Source organism: Paramisgurnus dabryanus, chromosome 5, assembly GCF_030506205.2.
Source record: "Paramisgurnus dabryanus chromosome 5, PD_genome_1.1, whole genome shotgun sequence".
In the NCBI taxonomy this organism is placed as follows: domain Eukaryota; kingdom Metazoa; phylum Chordata; class Actinopteri; order Cypriniformes; family Cobitidae; genus Paramisgurnus; species Paramisgurnus dabryanus.
The window spans coordinates 37,113,259-37,134,513 of record NC_133341.1 but is presented as its reverse complement, the minus strand read 5'-3'; the positions used below and the strand labels follow the sequence as shown (position 1 = coordinate 37,134,513).

Sequence of the window (21,255 nt, the reverse complement as noted above, 5' to 3'; positions counted from 1 at the left end):
CGTGTGCATCTGCGTGTGTGCATGCACAATACACATTTTTGCATTTTGCAAATTTGTATAAATATAAAGGTGCATCTCGGGGAATAACAGTATTGGATTTATACGGGTTCGCGTGCGCGCCCAGATGAAGTAGCTTGCGCTGCGGCGCGAGTTTGCGCATTCTGCAGGTGGCGAGAGGAAGGTGGCTCGTGCGCTCGCGCTGCTAACATGGACACCGAAAAGCGGCCTAATGTTGACATCAATTTATCCTCATCCTATTTAAATCATCCGCGTCAGGAACCCTGTGGGATGTACTTTTAAAGACGCATTGTTGTAAATTGCATTATGTAGCAGTAACAGTCCCAGATATGTTGTTGTGATGTGATGCCAGTTTGTGTTTTTATAACTAGTGCTCATTTTTTATATCTAGAGAGCTGGGTAACCGATGCCCGAAATAATACAATACATAATGCAATTTAATCAAAGCAGATGGGGAAACACACTATTGCTGAAATGAAACACTGTTGTTTTCCCATAATATTTACCTGAAAATATGTTTATTTTTATATTGACAAAGCTGTACGGCAGAGTTTATGACTATGACAACTTTTCATGGGGAAATCACTGTTATTGGGCAATGCACGTCATCTTTGATGAATAAATAACCGTCCTTGCATATATATCAATCTTTCACAGTGCAGGTCTCAACTTTTTTGACTTCAAGGCATCCCTATTTTCTACAAAACTATTTAAAGGCCCCCACAAAATGGTATAGAGCTTGGGTGAACTAAAATGTATCTGTTAAATAACCAAACACTAAGAAATATATTGTTTTTGTTTTTAGAGATTATTTTATAGGCTAATGCTTGTTTTGTCACATGTAATAACCTGCTCCTCTTGTAACTGCACAGGACTAGTGAATATTTCTTAAGAGTTTATTTTGTATGTTTTCATGTGTGACAACATGCCCCAGCATTACCTTCATTCTGTATTTAATTATTGTTTTATATGCCACAGTAGTTTATTGTGTTCACTTGTTTAACCCAACAGCAGCTATTGCAAAAATAGGAGGATATTAGAATATTAGTTTGGAGTATAATGCATTTTATTATAGCCAACATAAATAACTGCTAGTGAAGCCTGTAGCTCAATTTGTAGAGCACAAATGGGTTTGATCCCCAATGCAAATGCATTACTATAAACTCAAAGCCTCAGTTAATAGTGTTTCTGATAATACCAACTAACGTTAGTTTGCCAGAAGTTTCACATCCAATAGCAACATTTTATTATCGCTTGAAGTTTCAACATCCCCAGACCCCAGTCTTTAACTATTGCTTTTTATTGAATTGCGTTGGCAAGAAGTCCTAATGATTATGAAGTAAGTTGTTCTTTTTCAATTTATTAGTTAGTTTTTTATTTTTTAAAGTTTTTTTATGCCTCAGTATGGTTAAAAATCAGACTCATATTCATTGAATGAATTAAACAACACTTTAATGTGTTTAATTTGTTATTTAAAGTAAATTTATTTGAAGTCTATCCAGAATGGACTGACAGATGTGTCCTGTGCTGTCTGGCTGGACTATGTCCCCTTTGCAGAATAAACAGATGCAAGAAATCGTAAAAGCGGTCTTTGCTTAAGGGCTTATATAGATGTTACCGTGTAGTGTTTTTATACTGTCCGTATGTTTTTATACAGTTATTCATCTGATTATGATTTTATGTTGTCTCACACAATATTTCCCACAAGACTATGACATTGTTGACAATATTTCCCGTTCTCTATGACATTGTTTTGGCTGTGGTTTGAGTAACAGCGTGTGACATAAAAGGTGATCTTGCATGCTGGCAAAGCTTCCAGTCATTTGAATTCTTCTGCCAGACCGTCTGCTTATTAAAAGCCGTGTAGTATTTCTGCACTGACGTGGGGAAGCCCGGTATCCACTGGCTGTTGTGTGCAGCCGTCACCGGTGTCAGTATGTCACAATGAAGCACTTTGTTTGTTCATGTTGATGGAATAATAATTATAAACATTAGACATTATCTCGCTGCTTGTTTATTTGGTGATGGATGTGCATTACCATGCTGTGTTTACTTGGTACTACAGTAGCCGTGTGCTAAATGCAATGGCATTTCATTACAGATGACTCTTCTTTAACTACTGTGCTGTTGATCTCCCCCAAATATGATAAAAATATTAGGTTGAATAATAAAAAAAAAAACTCTGATATGGGATTTAGGATTAGGAATGTCAGAATATAATTTATGTTTTACAGTTATGATGCAATAGTGATATTTTGGGAATCGAAAATCAATTTCAAGTCTTAAGGTCAGAAATCGGATCCTTATAAACCTTTAAATTTCAGTTTCTTATATCAACTCCATCATGAGCATTTTAACATAGCCAAGGTATTTTATTTAGTTCATCTGTGAAGAACTGACCCATGATAGTTTATTAGAAGATCTTCCCATAAATTTTTATTTCATGTAAGTCAAGTAAATCTCATTTAATATTACATTAAAGAAACCTACTTAATTACTTTTACTCAAGTAAAAGTAATTAAAAGTTTTATTTAAGTATTAATAATTATTACTATATTTTTAATGTACTTAAGATAAAAAACAACGTCTATGAAATGTAGTGGAGTGAAATATACTGTATTGTGTATCAGAATGTAGTGAAGTAAATGTTTGCCAAAGAAAAACACTTTGATAAAGTTCAGATACACTGTAAAAAAATCCTTAGAAATTGCAGCTGGGTTGCCGGTAATTTACCGTAGATTTAAATTTATGTTATTTACTGGCAACATTTTGTTCAAAGTTGAATGAACATTTAACATTTACAAGTCTTTGTCTTTACAGAGTAAAACTAAAACAACAGCATCAAGCAAAACGTTCTGGGAAACAAAATCTGAAGCAAAAAACAGGGAAAGGTTGATGATGATTTCTGGTTCCCAGAATGCTTTGCATGAGGCTGTTATTGTATAGTTTTATTCTGTAAAGATAAAGACTTGTTAATATTTAAAATGTATTTAACTTTGAACAAACTCTTGCCAGTAAATAACATAAATTTAAATCTACGGTAAATTACCGGCAACCAGTGCCGGCGCCAGCCGAGCGCTGATGAGGGGGCGTCTAAAATACCAGAGGGGGCGATCACATGAATGCATATAATTCCCCCAGCTAGAAAATACATAGGTTTGGTACATTAAGTTTTAAAGTGTTATAAACAAACATCTCTGTAATACAACCACAAAAACTACAGCTATAGTGAGCAACTTACAGAGCTCTGAACAATACAACAACAACAAAAAACGCATACCTAACGTTACATATTAGCACAACACTACTCATTTGAAGTTCAGACCCAGAGGTAGAAATAAATTTTACGTAATGGTGGGGGGCAGTGTTGGCAAATAGAGTTGATGGTTTTCAGCCCAAAAACGGTCCAAACGCAACATTTTATCAACATTTTCAATTTGATCATATAACGTAGTTATTTTAACTGCCACAAGTAATGCACCAAGCTAGCGATTAAGCAGCTAGAGAACCACAATAGCAAAATGACATTAACTCGTTTACATATACAGCTATGCTGTAGGATAGGCTAATTCAAATTCGTTAATTATAAATTTAACAATGTCTGTTTTTTATCTATTTACTCCTGATAAACAGGTGTGTGAGAGAGAGAGATCGTACCGGCTTACCTTTAACGTTAAATGCAGAACAATAATAGGCTGTTGGTTGTACGTTGACTTGCAAGGATGCTGAAGAACATGAACATCTGAACTTTTCAAAACTATGTACAGTCTGGCTGAAGTTCATGGTGCCCGAATTGACTTAATGACAGCCGAATATTTGGATCTTTGCACCTGAAATGCTCCGATAATTCATCCACGCCACGGCATTAATTGATGTGTGACAATCCGGAGTCCGGTTTGCAGAACTTCCAATGCTATTTTCCATATATCCATTGCTACAGGGCAGGCCCAGGTCACTCTCACACTCCTGTCTGTAAATTTTTATATAATTTCCCACTTCGACATCTTGATTTCCCTCTGAGACTCAGAACGCGGGCTCATTGTCGGCGTGCCTCAAGCCGTCAACACAAAGTTGTTCAACTTCAGGCGCGGCTGCAAGAACCAACATCCACATGACGTCAAAGTACCGCGAGAACGATTCGAGAAATCATACTAAGTGTCGTTTCGTCTCGCTCTCGCGGCATTTTGACGTCTTCGCCTGATGAATTCGAACAAGCCTATAGGCTATACATGAGTGGGCGTGTGTCACGGTAGAATACATGCACACTTGTTTTTTTGTTTTGTTAAATAATTAGACTTTAAAATTCCCTTTAGGAAGACAATACACAAGGCAAACGTGATTTTTAAATAGCGCATTTTATCATTAAAATCCCATTCAACATTAATGGTGATCTGAGGTGGCGGGATAGTGCCAGTGAGGGGGCGACGCCCCCTCACGCCCCCTCGTGGCGCCGGCCCTGCCGGCAACCCAGCTGCAATAACATTGTAATTTCTACAGTGCACTTTAGCAGTGAGTAAAACTACTTTACTACTTTACACCTCAGTGAAAAAGACAACATTGTGCTAAGTGTTGCCAGTTTGAAAACAATAATTTGTCTTTACATTACAATTATATATCTAACAAAGTTTATATGTTTTTTATTAAAATAACTGTGACCTTCACTGTAAAAAAAATTCCGTAGAAATTGCAGCTGGGTTGCCGGTAATTTACCGTAGATTTAAATGTATGTTTTTTACTGGCAATATTTTGTTTAAAGTTAAATGAACATTAAACATTTACAAGTCTTTGTCTTTACAGAGTAAAACTAAACAAACAGCATCAAGCAAAACATTCTGGGAAACAAAATCTGAAGCAAAAAACAGAAAAAGGTGATGATGATTTCTGGTTCCCAGAATGCTTTGCATGAGGCTGTTATTGTATAGTTTTATTCTGTAAAGATAAAGACTTGTTAATATTTAAAATGTATTTAACTTTGAACAAACTCTTGCCAGTAAATAACATAAATGTAAATCTATGGTAAATTACCGGCAACCCAGCTGCAATAACATTGTAATTTCTACGGATTTTTTTTACAGTGTTGGACCACAAAACCAGTCATAAGTAAGTTAAAGTAACACGGTTATATATTGCCAAAAATACATTGTTTGGGTCAAAATTATAGATTTTTTAATGCCAAAAATCATGAGGATATTTTGGAAATTTCCTACCATAAATATATCAAAACTTTATTTATCATTATTAACTTTAAAAATTTTAACTTTAAAAGCTTTCTCAATATTTTTTAATTTCCCCAGATTTTTAAATAGTTGTACAGTATCTCGCCAAATATTGTCCTATCCTAAGAAACCGTACATCCATGGAAAGCTCATTTATTTAAAAACATTGACCCTTATGACTGGTTTTGCGATTCAGGGTCACATATTGGCGATTAATTAATTTATTTAATCCAATTAGTTACATGATGTGCCGATTAATTAATCCTATTTAATCGCACATTAATATTGACATGTAAATGGAGAAATTACCCTCAAATTAAATAAAATTAATAGTGCTTTTTATATTTTTTCAAGTAATCAAATGTTAAATAATGTTAATGTTAATTTTAATTTTAATATCAACATATGTTGTTGTTTTAAAGACCCACACTTTTTAAGACCAATGATATTAGACCCACTCACTTTTTCTGTAATTTTATTCAATCTGTCTGTTCACTTGTCAGAGCACCATCAATTAAATCTATTTTTCATCCCTCTTTGTACTCCCGCTACACGTCATGCCAAGTTAAACAAAACTTTTAGACAATTGTTTAATTAAAAGGCACCAGAATACAAGAAAATGGCTTCTAAATGTTGTTTTTTCTGGGGGACCCACCAGACCCACCCACATTTTTTTGTTTAATTGTTTAATTTGTTGTAGCAGCATAGACAACATTGTTTATTTCAAGTCAGAAGTAGTTGCATTTTCTTGCTGTTTATTTTTTTTGTTTTTATATAATACAACAATAACAAAATATACAAAAAATAAATAAAATCCCACCCACATTTTTCAACATATTTATTGTCTTTGGCATCATAGGGATGGTTTCCCGGACAGGGATTATTTAAACCAGGACTAGGCCTTAGTTTAATTAGGAAATATCTATCTATCTCCACACTGTGTAAGGATTCGGGTCAGTCCTGTTTCAGTTGCAAAATCATACAGTATTTAGTCCAGTGATTGAATTGAAAATGTACATGAGTGAATTTGAAAATGCGTCCCTCGGCTTTAATCTTTGAATTTCAGGTGACCCTCAACCCCTGGAACCCACAGACAATGTGCTTTGTTTGCCCAACATTCAGGAAACAGCGTTGCCATGGGAGAACAACTCGACCCAAATGAAACAGACTGAATATAAGGATGGACACTGTTCAGTAAATTGAAAATGATGAAAAAAAAACAAATAACTGATTTTTATTCTTGAACAGTAACCACATTTGGGTGACATCACATTGCTGAATAAGTTGTCTACCATCGGTTTTATCCTTGCTTAAAGTGTAGGATGTTTCTCAAGCAGATATTTTTTTTAAATAGATAAAATAAACCGGTCAGAGCTGTCCCTGGGGCAATACCCTTTAAAAATGTCCTAATATATACTACTATTTATTAGAGGTACTAATAGCAACTCTTTAAGTTGCAAATGTCTTTTTTTCCTGTTTGACAAGTTCCTGTTTGCTGCATTTAGCACATGAATATTGTTACTTCTTATTCATTTTCTTACTTATTCATTTAGCTGACGATTTTTTCCAAAGCGACTACAATTGCTATATATGTCAGAGGTTGCACACCTCTGGAGCAACTAGGGGTTAAGTGTCTTGCTCAGGGACACAATGGTGGATTCGAACCCAGCTCTCTCACACCAAAGGCGTGTGTCTTATCCACTGCACCATCACCACCCAAATATTCATCACCCAAACATTCACCATTATCTATTTTATTTATAGGTTTTTATTATAAAACCATTTTATATATTTTCTTTTTCAATGTTTATATACATTTTTGTGCGGTATTAACAATTACATTAGATATAAGATAAGGTCTGTGGCCCTCATGTGTCACTAACACGTCAAACACATTCTGCATGCTGGTAGAAACATTGTGGATTTTTGTAATATTGCCACTAATCCAGGCCTTAAAACAACACAAAGACAATACTTAAAGACAAGAAATTAAGAGTTTTACATCATCTGAAAGTTGAATATTTATTGTGCATTACGTCAAAATTGTAAAGCCACCGCACCGCCATGTTGGTATGCCCAAATGTTCTATTAAATTAACGGACATTCATTGTATCGGCCTTCCAAAGGTTCTTAACCATCCAAATTAAGGCCGTGGATTGTGTGAACAGGTGATCCCTGTGTACGCACTTCCAAACACTTTCTTTATAAAATATATATATATAGATTTTAATGATAAAACTTCACTTTACTAGTCTTCGTTTTATATCTGAAGTCTCCCTGTACATTATTACAACGCAAACGTCCTAATGATGTACATAGTTATTTACTTAAAAAAAAATAACTTTATTGTAAAAATGACCCAGTCTTTATGGCTGCAAGATACATCGAAATTATCAAAGTATCTCAAATGTGCAAACTGCAATATGCAGTTATAACATACATCATATACTACATCATTTAGCAAGTTATTGCATACAATATTGTGCAGCCCTATTCATAATTTAAAACATGTCTTCATCACATGTGAACCTGGATCACAAAACCAGTCATAAGTTGCAGAGGTATATTTGTAGTAATAGCAAACAATACATTGTATAAGTCAAAATTATTGATTGTTTTCTTTTAAGCCAAAAATCATTATAGGATATTAAGTAAAGATCCTGTTTCATGAAGATATTTCATGGATATATTTCCTACTGTAAATATTTAACACTGAAAAAAATGATTCATTGAATTTAATCAATTTTTTTTAAGCTATATTTAAACAAAAGCTTTATATTTTATTTTAATTTACTAATCTTTTTTGTTTAAATGTAGCTTAAATAAATTGATTGCAACCACTTACCTTAAAAAAATTGATTAAATTCAATGAATCATTTTTTTCTGTGAACTTTCAGATGTTGTAAAAGTCTTATTTTCTTTTTCTTTAAGTAATGTCTCTGTGTTGTTTTCAGGCCTGTATTGGTAGCAATATTACAAACAATCCAGTCATTTATATAGATTATAGTGGTTTGAACCCAGGTAACATACATGTTGATAAAAATGTATACATTTTAATGCACTGTAAGTCTGCCTAATGTGTAAATGTAAACAAGCCTGTTGTTGCTTACTTTAACAAACATTCTTAACTTGTACTAAAAAGAAAAAATGTATTGCATTTATTGGGCAGTACATTCATGTCAGTTCTTACTGTACATATACTCTTTATTCATGGATCTATACCACTAACAAAACTTAAAGGTATAGCGGAGGATTTTCTCGAATTTTAGAAAAGAACCGCCTTCTCCACATTTTTAAAAAATGCAATTGCACAACACTCCTGATTGACAACTAGGAGGACCAATAGTGTTGATGATCCACCCGGAAATAGAAAATCCTCCGCAATACCTTTAACTTTTGTTGTTTTCTCTCAACAAACACTGCAATGACATCACTGTTTTGGGAAATTTGTCCAATTTAGGATAGTTGTGTTTTTGAATCATGTATAAAAGCAGTTCAAATAGATCATGAAATATTGACACGAAGAACAGAATGGCAAATATTGCATTTACTTATAACTGCATATTGATGCATATAGAACCCATCTATCATTTCAACATGTAACCTTATGATACCCGGTAACAGTTACTTTATTTCACAAGTTCGCATTAATATGTAATCAACTATGAAATAATACCTATTTGACGTTGCTGAGTGCTCCGAGCTCGGAATATTAACCCAAACCCTGAGTACCCCCCTTTAACTGGGATGGGTGTACCAGCAGAAAGTGAGGGAATGGGGTGGAGTAGGGATGCCGCAACTGTTATGGGACAAAGATGAGGGACGGCCATATACAGTCGTCCCTTTCAGATTTTCTAGATTTAGGAGTGTTTAAGTAAAATTATCATTTTTGTTTCATCTGTCGACTACCGACAACATTTCTGCTGAATTCTTAATACAAATGATGTATTTATTTGCATCTATTTAATGAAAATGGAAATAGGTAACACATGGTCAAACACTTGAGTCTTGTCATGCTCTCTGTCTTTTACATTTGCTGTTAATTTCACTCCCGAGGTTTGCTTTTGGTGAAATTCAACAGACACTGGACTGAAGTGGTCAAAATACATCTAGAAATGATGATTAACGTCATAACTGGAGATTATAGAGACCTCTTTGTGCTGATTGGTTGGATTACATGACCATGCTCATCCTGAGCTTAGTTAAATAAACTTCATTTGTTGAATGCTCATGAGGAATACTTTTGCAAACTGCTCTGTGTAAAGAGAAATTTGACTTTTTGCTTCCTGTTTGTTCATATTATGAGCATCAAGAAAGGTGGTCATGTGCCCAACGAAGGGGGAAAAGTCAATTAATAACCTGGGACAATGGTTACTTTATATATATATATATATATATATATATATATATATATATATATATATATATATATATATATATATATGGTAACTTTTATAAGGATCTCTTGACAGAAATGCAATATAATATACAGCAGCGGTTCTCAAACTGGGGGCCGTGGTCCCCTGGGGAGCTCTGAGATGGTGCCGGGGGGCCCCAGGTAAATGACATATTATAAAATACATCAATTTATCATAAATTCTGTGTAATTAAACCTCAGAAAAATAAAGCTACTAACCAACAGCACTACAATGCATAATTTTATATGTTTTGTTTAATTCAAATTTTAAGTTTTGGAATGTTTAATGTCATACATTTTCTTTGGGGGCATGAAGGGATGCACCATACACAAGGGGGGCAGCATGCCGATAAAAAGTTTGAGAACCACTGATATCCATAACTATATTGCCGGTGCTGCATAAAGACCTTACATATAAAATGGATTGTTTTTATTACATGAGAATGAGTCGTTTTTATCTACATAGACCGCGGCTCTCCTTACATGAAAGTCGCCATCATGTTTCTAAAGTTGCCCTAAACGTACAAACTTCTCTACAGAGCGTGTTTCGTCCCTGCCTTGTCTCAGACGACGACGTGTTTGTCTTGTGGTGGCTACCATGCGTGTTTTGAAATTGAGGGGGGAGCTGTTGGTTGCAATATCACAATTTCACCACTAGATGCCGCTAAAGTTTACACACACCACCTTTAATAGTCATTAAACAAAAGTCTCAAAAAATGGCCCAAGTATACCCTTTATAAAGTATGTACGTATGTACCATATGTATATATTTGGTGTATGTACCTCTGAGGTACTAATATGAACTTTTTAGATACTATTGTGTACTTTTTGAAAGGGTACAGCCCCAATGACAGCTAGGGACCATTTTTGATCAATTTTTGTAGAGTACTGACCAATAATCATGTATTTCATAGCATAATTATGAGTAATATATATGTTATAGTTTCCATGTTTTATTTATCCTTCTTTCTTTCTTTCTTTCTTTCAGGGTAAACTGGTGAAGTATTTCAGTCGGCAGCTCTCTTACAAGCGTAAAGTGTCCTTACAGGAGAGGAATGTTGAGCTGGATGAATTCCCTCGACTTGAACACTGGTTTCGCATTGTTAACATGAGGAAAGAGGTTATTATGGTAGGAAATTATACATTTTCTCCATAATCATACCTTTATAAAATATTGTTTGATCCATCATGTGATGGTATATATAATAAATATGTTGCTCCAGGGGATTCAAACTGTAGACAGGATACTGTTTATTATCATAATCCTAAATTAATTATTGCTAAATGCTGAAGTATTCAAGTTTTAAGACCTGTAGCTTTGACATTTTTGCTGTTAGTGTTTTTTTTGTGTGTGTGTGTGTGTGTGTGTGTGTAAGTGTAGTTTGTGTAGCTGCTGTTCTTAAAGGCATAGTTCATCATTTACTCTCCCTCATGTTTTTACAAACCTGTATAAATTTATTTTCTAATGAACATAAAAAAGACATTTTAAGGAATGTATGTTGTAACCAAACCGATCATGAGTCCCATTCACTTCCATAGGAAAAAGAATACTATGAAAGTGAATGGGGTTCATGAATGGTTTGGTTACAAACATTCCTTAAAATATCTTCCTTCATGTTCATCAAAACAAAGAAATTTATACAGGTTTGTGAAATGATGTCAGAATTTTCATTTTTGGGTAAACTATCCTTTTAATGATGAAGTCTTGCTGCTGTCTGGTGTGAAGAATAAATTACAGATATACCCATATATATGTATTTAAAAACAGATAATGTACATATTTTAGTCTTAAAATTATTCTTTTACCCTCAGATATTGTTTTATTTATTTTTTTATGCTAAAACCTTAGTTTATGCACAGTAGTGAGGTTGTTGAAGTTAATCTTGTTACCTCAGTTGCTCCAGGCCAATTGTGTCTGAAAAAAGTGCATTGCAATTTACTGTATTTGAAAATAGCAAATTATTTATTGTATGTTTTGTGTGTCCATGACTTTGTATCAGGAAATCACCCCGGGTGAGCTGACACTGGAGGCTCTATTGGAGATGTCGGATGAACTGGTGTGTGAGACACTACAGAAGTTCGGAGCGAGCGACGATGAGTGTGCTCGTCTCAATGCCTCGCTCACGTGTTTACGGTCAGCCCACAAATCAGGTGAGTTCATAGGATGGAACTGAAATCAGATACTATTATGATACTTACGTTTTTTTTTATACTAAGTGTGTAATTATTCTTTTAGCATCAAGTGATAACAAATCATGTAATGTATTTTGTGATTTGAGAAGGTTTGTGCTTCAATGTAGTGTTATGATCCAATGTTGTAGTAGCATAGAACTTCCAGCAGAGGTCCCTACAACTCTGCACTTAGTCTATGTCCACCAGGAATAAAGTTTGAACACTGAATTATCTTCTTCAGCAGTTTAAAGTGTTGCATATGTTATAGCCATCATCTCAATGAAGTGCAACGAGTTTTTCTGTAGTGTAATTCATTACATAAACGTATTGTCATATATTGTTATTACCAGAGTCCCGCCACCTTGCGTCCATCTTTGCAATGCCTCCGGGCAGTTATTTCAGTATTGCAAGACTAAAGTCCAATCTACTTGAATGGGGAACGACAGATATCTCTAAAATAACGCGATAAAATCAAATTAAACAAAACGTGTGTTTCTTAAGCTCATATTTAGTAAAAAAAAAAAAACTTTATGCGAAGTCGGTTCAGCTGCTGCGCCTGCGCACAGGTTGGCCACAGAGCCCCTCCTCCAGAGTCTTTATCGATTGATGATTGGTTCTTTTAACTGTAAGGCGGGACTTCGGTCGCGCCCCATTCATAGTAGATAGTCATAATCAGTAGTTTATGCCTTTAATTTTTTATAGTGTAAGCCTTACACTATAAAAAATTAAAAGAGATAATGTAAGTAAGTGCATGTGTAAACAAAATATAAATATATACGTGCATATTGTGTCTTGAATGCTAATTTGCTCTGTTGCTTGCGACCAGAGAAAGCCAAAAGTAGCCTACCTATATAGTCAGAATTGTTTTCTGACATTTATTGGTTTGTTATTATTAGTTACAGGTTAAACATTATTTTAAGCTTATTTAACGTTGCTTTCGTTTTTGTTTGCTCAGAAAAACTAGTAGATTCATCTGTATTACTCGGACCCTCGTCCCTCAATCGTTTCGCCACTGGGGGGCACTGTAGTATCACAATCATTAGTGCAGCACAGTTTGATAACAATGTTAGGTAACATTACACTTTGAACTGTTACAAAAGCTCTTTTCAGCACTGTTTGTTCTCTGCCTTCGCAGCAGAAGATGATGGTGGCTGTAAAAGTAACTGAATTAATGTTTAATTGAATGAAATGATGCTGTAGATGTTCAACTCTTCGCTGCTGTGTGATGAAGTTAGGTGAGCTTGGAATCATTTGAAGGACTGCAGCAGCATTCTGCTTTAATTTGGCTCGGTTCTTAATTTTTAATCATCAAGCTTATCCTAACAACAAATGCATGCACACGTCATTTAGATTTTACACCAATGCATGCAAGTTAATGATTGGATCCACTGAACATCTTCAGCAATTCAAAGTTTTGCATATGAGCAAATCCATGCAAATGTCAACCTTACCATAAAAAGAGTTTTACCAAATGTTTTCAACTGTACTGATATCTCTATGTCAATATTTGGTAGTTTAAATACCCATGCAAGGTCTCCGTTTAAGTTTTCAAGGATTTTTTTTTTTCAGATTGACTGGTGATATTCACTACCCATAAGTCAACTCTTTAGAAAGAAGTCTGGACTCTCTAAACTATTTTTGAACAAATTTCAGAAAAAGCTTTAAAGAAAATGAATGGAAAATATAGTTGCTGAATAAATTTAGCCTAAAAAAACTGGACAATCAGTCACCCTTGCAGTATCGCTTTAATATTTACCCATGGCGCTTTCGTTTCATATTTGATTTATAATGTTAACAATGCTGTAAGCTCATTTAGCTATCAACATGTATTTTTTATTTAGAATTTCAATTTTGTTCAAGAAACAAGTTCCCCTTGAGAAACGTGTCGGTGTCATAGTAAATGTCATAATAAAATTGGTCAACAGAGGGCAGCCAAGCCCCATCAGCCACATATATTATGACTTTAAAGGAATAGTTCACCCAAAATTAAAAATTCTGTCATAACTTTCTCATCCTTATGTTGTTCTAAACCTTTATGAATTTTTTTTCTTCTGATGAACACAAAAGAAGATATTTTGATAATGAAGGTAAGCACATATAGCTGCCTTAACCATTGACTTCCATAGTAGGAAAACAAATATAATGGAAGTATTGTGATAAATGATAAACATATTTAGAAAAATAATGGTAAGCACACAATTGACAGTACCCATTGTATTCAATCGTATTTGTTTTTTCTGTGTTTATAAAAAAAGAAATTCATACAGGTTTAAAACAACATGAGGATGAGAAAATGATCACAGTTTTTTCATTTTTGGGTGAACTATTCCTTTAAAGGAACACACAAACTTTTTGGGACTTTAGCTTTTTCACGATATCCCCCATAGTTAGATAAGTTCATACATACCATTGTCATCTCTGTGTGTCACTTAACTCTGTCTGACGCACCCACCACTAGCCTAGCTTAGCACAAAGACTGGAAGTAAATGGCTCCAGCTCAGGGGCGCCGTTAGGGGGGGTGCAGAGTATGCAAGGCATATGGGCCCATGAGTACGCTAGGGGGCCCCACCGTCATCACTTTTCCATTTTTTTTTTTGTTGTACACGTTTAATTATTAACACTATAGTAAAATGTAAAGTAAATTAATATAAAACTAATGTAAATGACGTTGTGATAAGTAAAATTGAGACACTTTTTAAAACAGCGTGCAAGCATGACCTTGTAGATGCAATTACATATTTGGCGGTTCTGGTGGTTTTTAATTTGATTGTGCAGGGGCCTCATTTATAAAATGCTGCGTAAAAACCATCCTAAATTTGATCTTGCGATCATTTAACAAAAATGCGTACGTGTGATTCATAAACCGAACGTACACGCAGAAAACGCGCGTACCCCTTTCAAATCTATAAATCAGAAATGAACTTGAACTTGTGCGCGCAGCCGAGCAGTTTCAGATCTCCGCCTTTAAACGATGCGTAATTAATGTCAGACATATAAAAAGCGCTTGTCAATGTTTAAACCCAATTTCAAACAGCAAGAATGGCTTATATTTCCAAAAACCTGCAGCAATCAGACAAGCAAAAGTGCGTATGTCTGCTCAGACCCTGACGTGGCGCTAAGCACTTTTCCACGTCAAAGACGGTTTTTATAAATATGGACTTTGCCGTGGATTTTCGCCTACGCACACTTTACGATCAAATCTGTGCGTACGCACGCTTTATAAATGAGGCCCCTGGTATGGATATGGGTGGGTAGGCAACATTTTGGTTTGGGATCAGTTTGGTGGGTTTGCTATGCAATCCTTTTAAGTTACCACAAACAGTCGAAAGCCCTACTGTTTGGCATTTCAAGGTAAGATCTCATGCCACTAAAAAGCGCTCATGCTGATCCGTAAACTGTTTGTTTCATGAAAAGTTTAAAATATTTGTGTTAAAACAAAAGGACAGCAATGGCTTTATTTAAGGAAATAATATTAGGATAGCGACTGCTGAAAAATAGGCCATTGCATTTCTAAGACGGACAATTACTTAATAGGCGTAGTTAAAAATATTATTTTCTGCAATTGTGGAATCTTTATTAAATAAACATGAAATAGGAGAATTGTCTTAGCCATTGTAATTGAGTTAAATTTTAAATGACTAAGAGCTGGTTTTAATGTGACAGCGCATCATTTTCAAAGTGAAAGTGATTCATTTTTATTCAGGTTTGCAACGGAGGTTTAGCCCTTAGTACAGCTATTATAAACGCTATATCAGATTGTTTTTAACATGTATCCGAATAGAGAATGCCTGTTCTATATTTATGTTTTGTTTAAATATTGTTGTAATGTTGTTACTGTTTTGTTTAGACTGTATTATTAAGACCGATTATTAAGACTGTAATTTTAAACGCTATATATGGGGCGTTGTAATGGATTGAAGGCTAATATGACGGTAAAAATAGAGTGAATCATAAGACACAATTTTCGAGTTTAATTTTTGTTTGCTTTAAATGTTTGCTTAAAATAAATTTCGTTTAATATAATTAGTCTCTTAATTTTAATGAATGTTTTGTTGATAAGTGTTGTGAATATTAAAGAAAAAGTACATTAAAAAGAACACCGTGCATCAAATATAAACTACTGCAATATGCTATCAAATGCCAAAACATGCAGTATTATTTTTGTAATAATATAGTTGTTGTTGGATGTGCAAAATCATATTATGGATTGCGGCATGCTTTTGACTGAAAATCAACGTCATATGTAAAACTTTAGCCGATCGTGCTTTTTGCAATTTCTGTGTCACTGGCTAAGGGCGTGTGTGGGCGAGGCACACACTTTAAAAAAAAATCAACGTCATATTAATTTTTAAAACTTTTGCCGGCTACGCTTTTTGTCATGAGCGGAGGACGCGTGTGGGGGTTGCGGGAAACATATACCACACGCACAGAGAACAACGACATAAAGAGAATATAAGTTATTTGGTGTTTTCTGATGAATACAATCGGTTTGTAAGAACATTTTTAAATGGACTAAATGGACTATAAGATCATCAATATGAATTGAATTGAACTCTGAAGAATGAACTATTATACACTGTTAGATGTCGCTGTAGATTTAGCAGTACATTACTGTAAAAATCCACAGTACTATACTGTATGTGTACATTACAGTACAGTACTGCAGTTCATAATGCATTCTGGGTAAATTTGTTTGAGCGGGAACATTTTACAGTATCTTTTGGTCTTGATGTAACCTTGCTGTAGCCATTGCTGTAATGTGCCAGGTGTACTTGCAATAATCAGAGAAAGTGCGCCAACGTCAAATCACACAGAGGGAGAGAGAGCACAACTCCTGGCTGCAGCTGAAGGAGGACGATTGATTTCTGGCAGTTCGGTAAGTTTGAAATATTTCTGTTTCATGAAAACTTAATTTTTAGTTTAAGAATGTTGTCAATAGTTTGTCACAATATTGTTTTAAACGTGCAATGAGAGAGAAAAACGGTCGCCAACAAAGTTTCAATCTCCCTCAGAAAGTAAGCTAACGTTACACACAGATGTCTACCGCTGTTTTAACTCGCTTTACACCTTTATTAATGAATATATGGTTGTTTTAACTAAATTATGAGGGTTTTGGTGAGTTTATATTGTGTTGAAAGTGTGGTGACAATGAAACTATTTTTAACGAAATGGACAAAGACCACCCGGCAGCGCGGTCTTGCGGTCCCAGCATAACGGTCGTTTATCTCGGCGTTTCATCCGTTCAGTTAGCGTCAGAGAAAAGTATTAAGTTCGACTGTTTGGCAAGGCTGACTCGTGGTTGTAAACAGTCAGGACTTGTCACGCCGTACACAGCATACTGTAGTACCGAACTCCTCCACAGAAGTGAAAACAAGAAACCTCATATTTAACTGGATACATGCATCGAACTCATCGCAGCTTTAACTTCGACCAAATATCATTCAGACCTGGGCTCATCTTAATATCAGATGAACGAAAGGGATTGCCGCGCTTATTGTTGTTGTTATTATATTACGGTATATCCGCAAAAGCAGAGAATATCTTCTCTTAAGCGTTTTACACGCCCAGTAAGTTGTCCAATACATTTTTATGGCATATTGTTTCCACCACTTCAGATGCATTACACGCTGTATATAAGTTTCCAAAACGCATCAAATCAATGCACGAAAAGAGAATGGGCTCCGCATTTACGTACCTTTGTCTTCTCGTCTCTGTCATCTGATCCTTCATCTCTGGATTTAAAATAGTCCAATATAACATCGTGTAGGAAACTGGCATCACCAGGATTGCTCAGATTTAGGCGATCATGTTTATCTTTAAAGTGAGCAGCCAGCTAGCTACTAACTTAGATAAAAAACTTTGCGTGAAATAGCGTGTTACACCGCAGCCGGTCCGGGTTAAACATTAGGGGCAGTCTTTTTACCTTGTCACTATAAATCGCTATTTTCTGCACTAAACGAGACATTTTCAGAGATTTTCTGTAGACAAGATGTTATAGAATAATAATAAAAAAAGACTTATTTAGATATTTATATGTAATATATAATATAACAACTAATATATATATATATATATATATATATATATATATATATATATATATATATATATATATATATATATATATATATATATATATATATATTTGTTTTACAACTGACTAAACACTTACAGAAAGGTTTTATTTGTTAGCATAGCATGATATTAGATTTAAACACTTAATACATTTTTAAATCAATCACTTTGTCTCTGCACAATGAACATTATCAAATATTATTAATGTTGTAAAATATATTGTTCATTGTTAGTTTATATTAGCTAAGGCATTACCAAATGTTAAGGAATAAACTATTGTAGTAAAGTGTTACTAAATTTTTTTTTACCATTTCCTTCACAATGTCTACTTATTTCTATGGCTAACAGATTTTGTAACATTTGTATTTTTTACAGTCTTACCATTGCTTGTAAGTCGGATTGGGTAAGATGGATCATCTTTAAAGGAACCAGGCAAGTACATGATGTACAGTTACAAGTCATGTATTTTTTTGACTGCAATATTAAATGCTTTCACGTCACATGTAAAAGTACACAGGAATGTGGCTAATCACTTTTTATTTGTAGTTTACATGAGTGTCATTGCACTTTTCAGGAGTTAAGGCAGATGTGGAGGCACAACGGGTGATACCAGACACACACCAAGCACATTATGTTCGGTAAGTTTGTACTTTACCACTACAGTTTCTTTAAATACCCATGTATACACTCATTCACAATTCCCACACACAACACTGTAACACGACCATACACAACATGTACACAATTGTCTTAGTTTGCCATGTAGAAATATACAAACAGAAATATTCAGACTTTGGTTTTTAAGAAATTTAATTTAATAATTGTATTTATTTAGCAGAGGTGTCCCTGGACTTTATTGACAAAAGATTTTGTTTTCAGAATAAAAAGTTGTGTCCAAATCAGTAACAATTGCACTTTCTGTTCAGGACATTAAATCATGACAGGATCCAGGTGGATGCTGTCCATTGAGGAAAGAGTTTGTTCAGCGGTAAGTGAATCTTCTGTATTTTAATGTAATTAGGTGTGGAACAGTAGAATAAGAGCAAAAGGTTTCAGAATAGGAGTAAATTCAAGGCTGAGTTTAGTTTTTTTAAGAATCTTTTTCTATCTTATATTTGTTGACTTAATGTTTATGATATTTCTAACAGGTTTCTGGATAGAATTAATTCCAAAGATGGGAAAAAGTGCACATCCAGACAAGGAGCAAGCAAATAGACAAGGAACTTGGTGCAGAGAAAAGCTGTGGCCATTGACCCCCATGTGAACGGCTTCATGCAGTCCCTGATTGAGTTCGAATGGACGACTTCAAAGTAAAGGCCACTGTGGTCTGTCTGCCACAGTTTAATGCATTTATTTTTTGTGTTAAATGAAATTCAAGTAGAATATTTAAAACTATGGGCCAGTGTTCTTTTTACCACAGTGAAATGTTACCTTTTAGTCGATGATGGACTTTAAACTGAAAACTTCAAACTATGGAACAGTGTTCTATTTGCCAGAGTTAAATATGTTACAGCAGGGGTCTCCAAACTTGTTTATACTTGTTGATTTTATCTTATTTAACTTGTTTATATGTTTATTATTGTTTAAAATCTTGTTTTAAATATGTTTTGTTTCAATTAAATGTTTTTTTAAATAAAATTTTGATACATACATTGCTTGGATTGCCTTTTAATTCATTATGTTTTAATGTAGCATTTTTACCATATTAATAACTATAAGTTTAAACCTAAATCTCTAGCTATTATATATAATATTATTGTATTAACTGTAATAAGTAATAAATAGTATTTATGGGTCAATATAGACATTACAGTAAATTACTGTAAAAATAGACTACTGTAATAAAATATTGTAAAATTACAGTACAGTACTGCTTTGTAACTATACAGTACTAGTTTGTGTACTGTAAAATGGTATTACAGTACAGTACTGTAAAACCAAAATACAGTAACTTACTGGCAACCGTGCTGCCAGTACCGTACTGTAAAAATACAGGGAAATCGTTAACAGTGTAGGCTAAACATAAATGTACACATTTCGCTTCAGATCTCTGCCTTTAAACGATGCGTAATTAATGTCAGACATGTTTAAACCCAATTTCAAACAGCAAGAATGGCTTATATTTCCAAAAACCTGCAGCAATCAGACAAGCAAAAGTGCGCACGTCTGCTCAGACCCTGACGTGGCGCTAAGCACTTTTCCAATATGAAGAATGAACTATTATAGGCTAAACATAAATGTACACATTTCGCTTCTAAAACCGCACAGAAAACTCGACTGGCGCGACTTTCAAAGCGCTTTCCATAGATTTCCATAGATTCAGAAATGCATCTCCATGAATTATTCTTCTTTTAGTTATCTCTTTAAAATCAGTCATGTGAATGTTTTCTGCCATTCCAGATTAAAATGGTATTCGTTTTTCGAATAGCCTTAATCTTTTTTTTTGCTTCATGCATTTATTTTTAGGTGCAAATGCGACTTGTAAAATTAAATAAACGCACTCAACTGAGTAATTTTCTATAGCTACACATTATGGTATGAAAATCAAACAATCATCTAAAGAAAGGGGCCCAAAATTTTGTCTCGCATACCCCCTTGAAACAGTTCATTGCGCCCCTGCTCCAGCTAGCATACTGCTTCCAATAATTGACAAATAACGCCAACCGCTACTTGGGTGGAGTGATTAGCGCAACACTTGCACAAATTTTTTGCTTCTCACCACTTGCTTCTCAGGTGCTGCGACAAATCACTCCACCCAAGTAGCAGTGCTTCACCTTCTGAGAATATAGTTCCCAGTATGCATACGGTTAAAAGATGGCTGTGTCTCATATGACTTTGTTAATTGTACACGGTGTGACTATACAAATCACAACATATAAATAGGAAAGTGTTGGCGTTATTTTGTCACTTATTGGGAGCGGTATGCTAGCTGGAGCCATTCACTTCCAGTCTTTGTGCTAAGCTAAGCTAGCGGTGGGTGCGTTAGACAGAGTAAGGCACGCACGGAGATTAAATGTATGTATGGACTTATCTAACTTTGGTGGATATGGTGAATAAGCTAAAGTACCAAAAAGTTGGCGTGTTCCTTTAATAACAGCCTTAAAAAATAAATTAATATTACCATATTTTTTATAGCCGATGAATTACATCACATATTGAGTTTTTCCAAGTTAAAAAAATGAAGCTTCTACTGTATTCAATGCTGCCTGTTCTGCAAATTGAGAGATCACATATAATGCAGTTTGGATTTTCTCAAACCTGGATCCCCCGCAGCGTTGGTCTTTAGACGGCGTGTTAACCCCTGGCTGCACGATGTAAAGTGTGATCATAGTGGATTGCTTTGTTTAAATAATGGCT

At 34.7% G+C, this 21,255-nt stretch overlaps 1 protein-coding gene and 1 long non-coding RNA gene across 3 annotated transcripts in view; both read left to right on the top strand.

Annotated features, from left to right (window-relative positions):
* Positions 1 to 21,255, top strand: part of ksr2 (kinase suppressor of ras 2) — a 136,651-nt gene that overhangs the window by 346 nt on the left and 115,050 nt on the right. For both annotated transcript variants that reach the window (XM_065250919.2, XM_065250918.2), the window contains exons 2-3: positions 10,640 to 10,780; positions 11,652 to 11,802. In XM_065250919.2, coding sequence (XP_065106991.1) covers positions 10,640 to 10,780; positions 11,652 to 11,802 — 292 coding nt within the window. The remainder of the gene's footprint in view (positions 1 to 10,639; positions 10,781 to 11,651; positions 11,803 to 21,255) is intronic.
* LOC135732677 (uncharacterized) lies at positions 16,401 to 19,196 on the top strand. Its single transcript, XR_010526794.2, has 5 exons — positions 16,401 to 16,699; positions 18,274 to 18,330; positions 18,473 to 18,536; positions 18,825 to 18,886; positions 19,047 to 19,196. It is a non-coding gene; the product is annotated as an uncharacterized lncRNA (long non-coding RNA).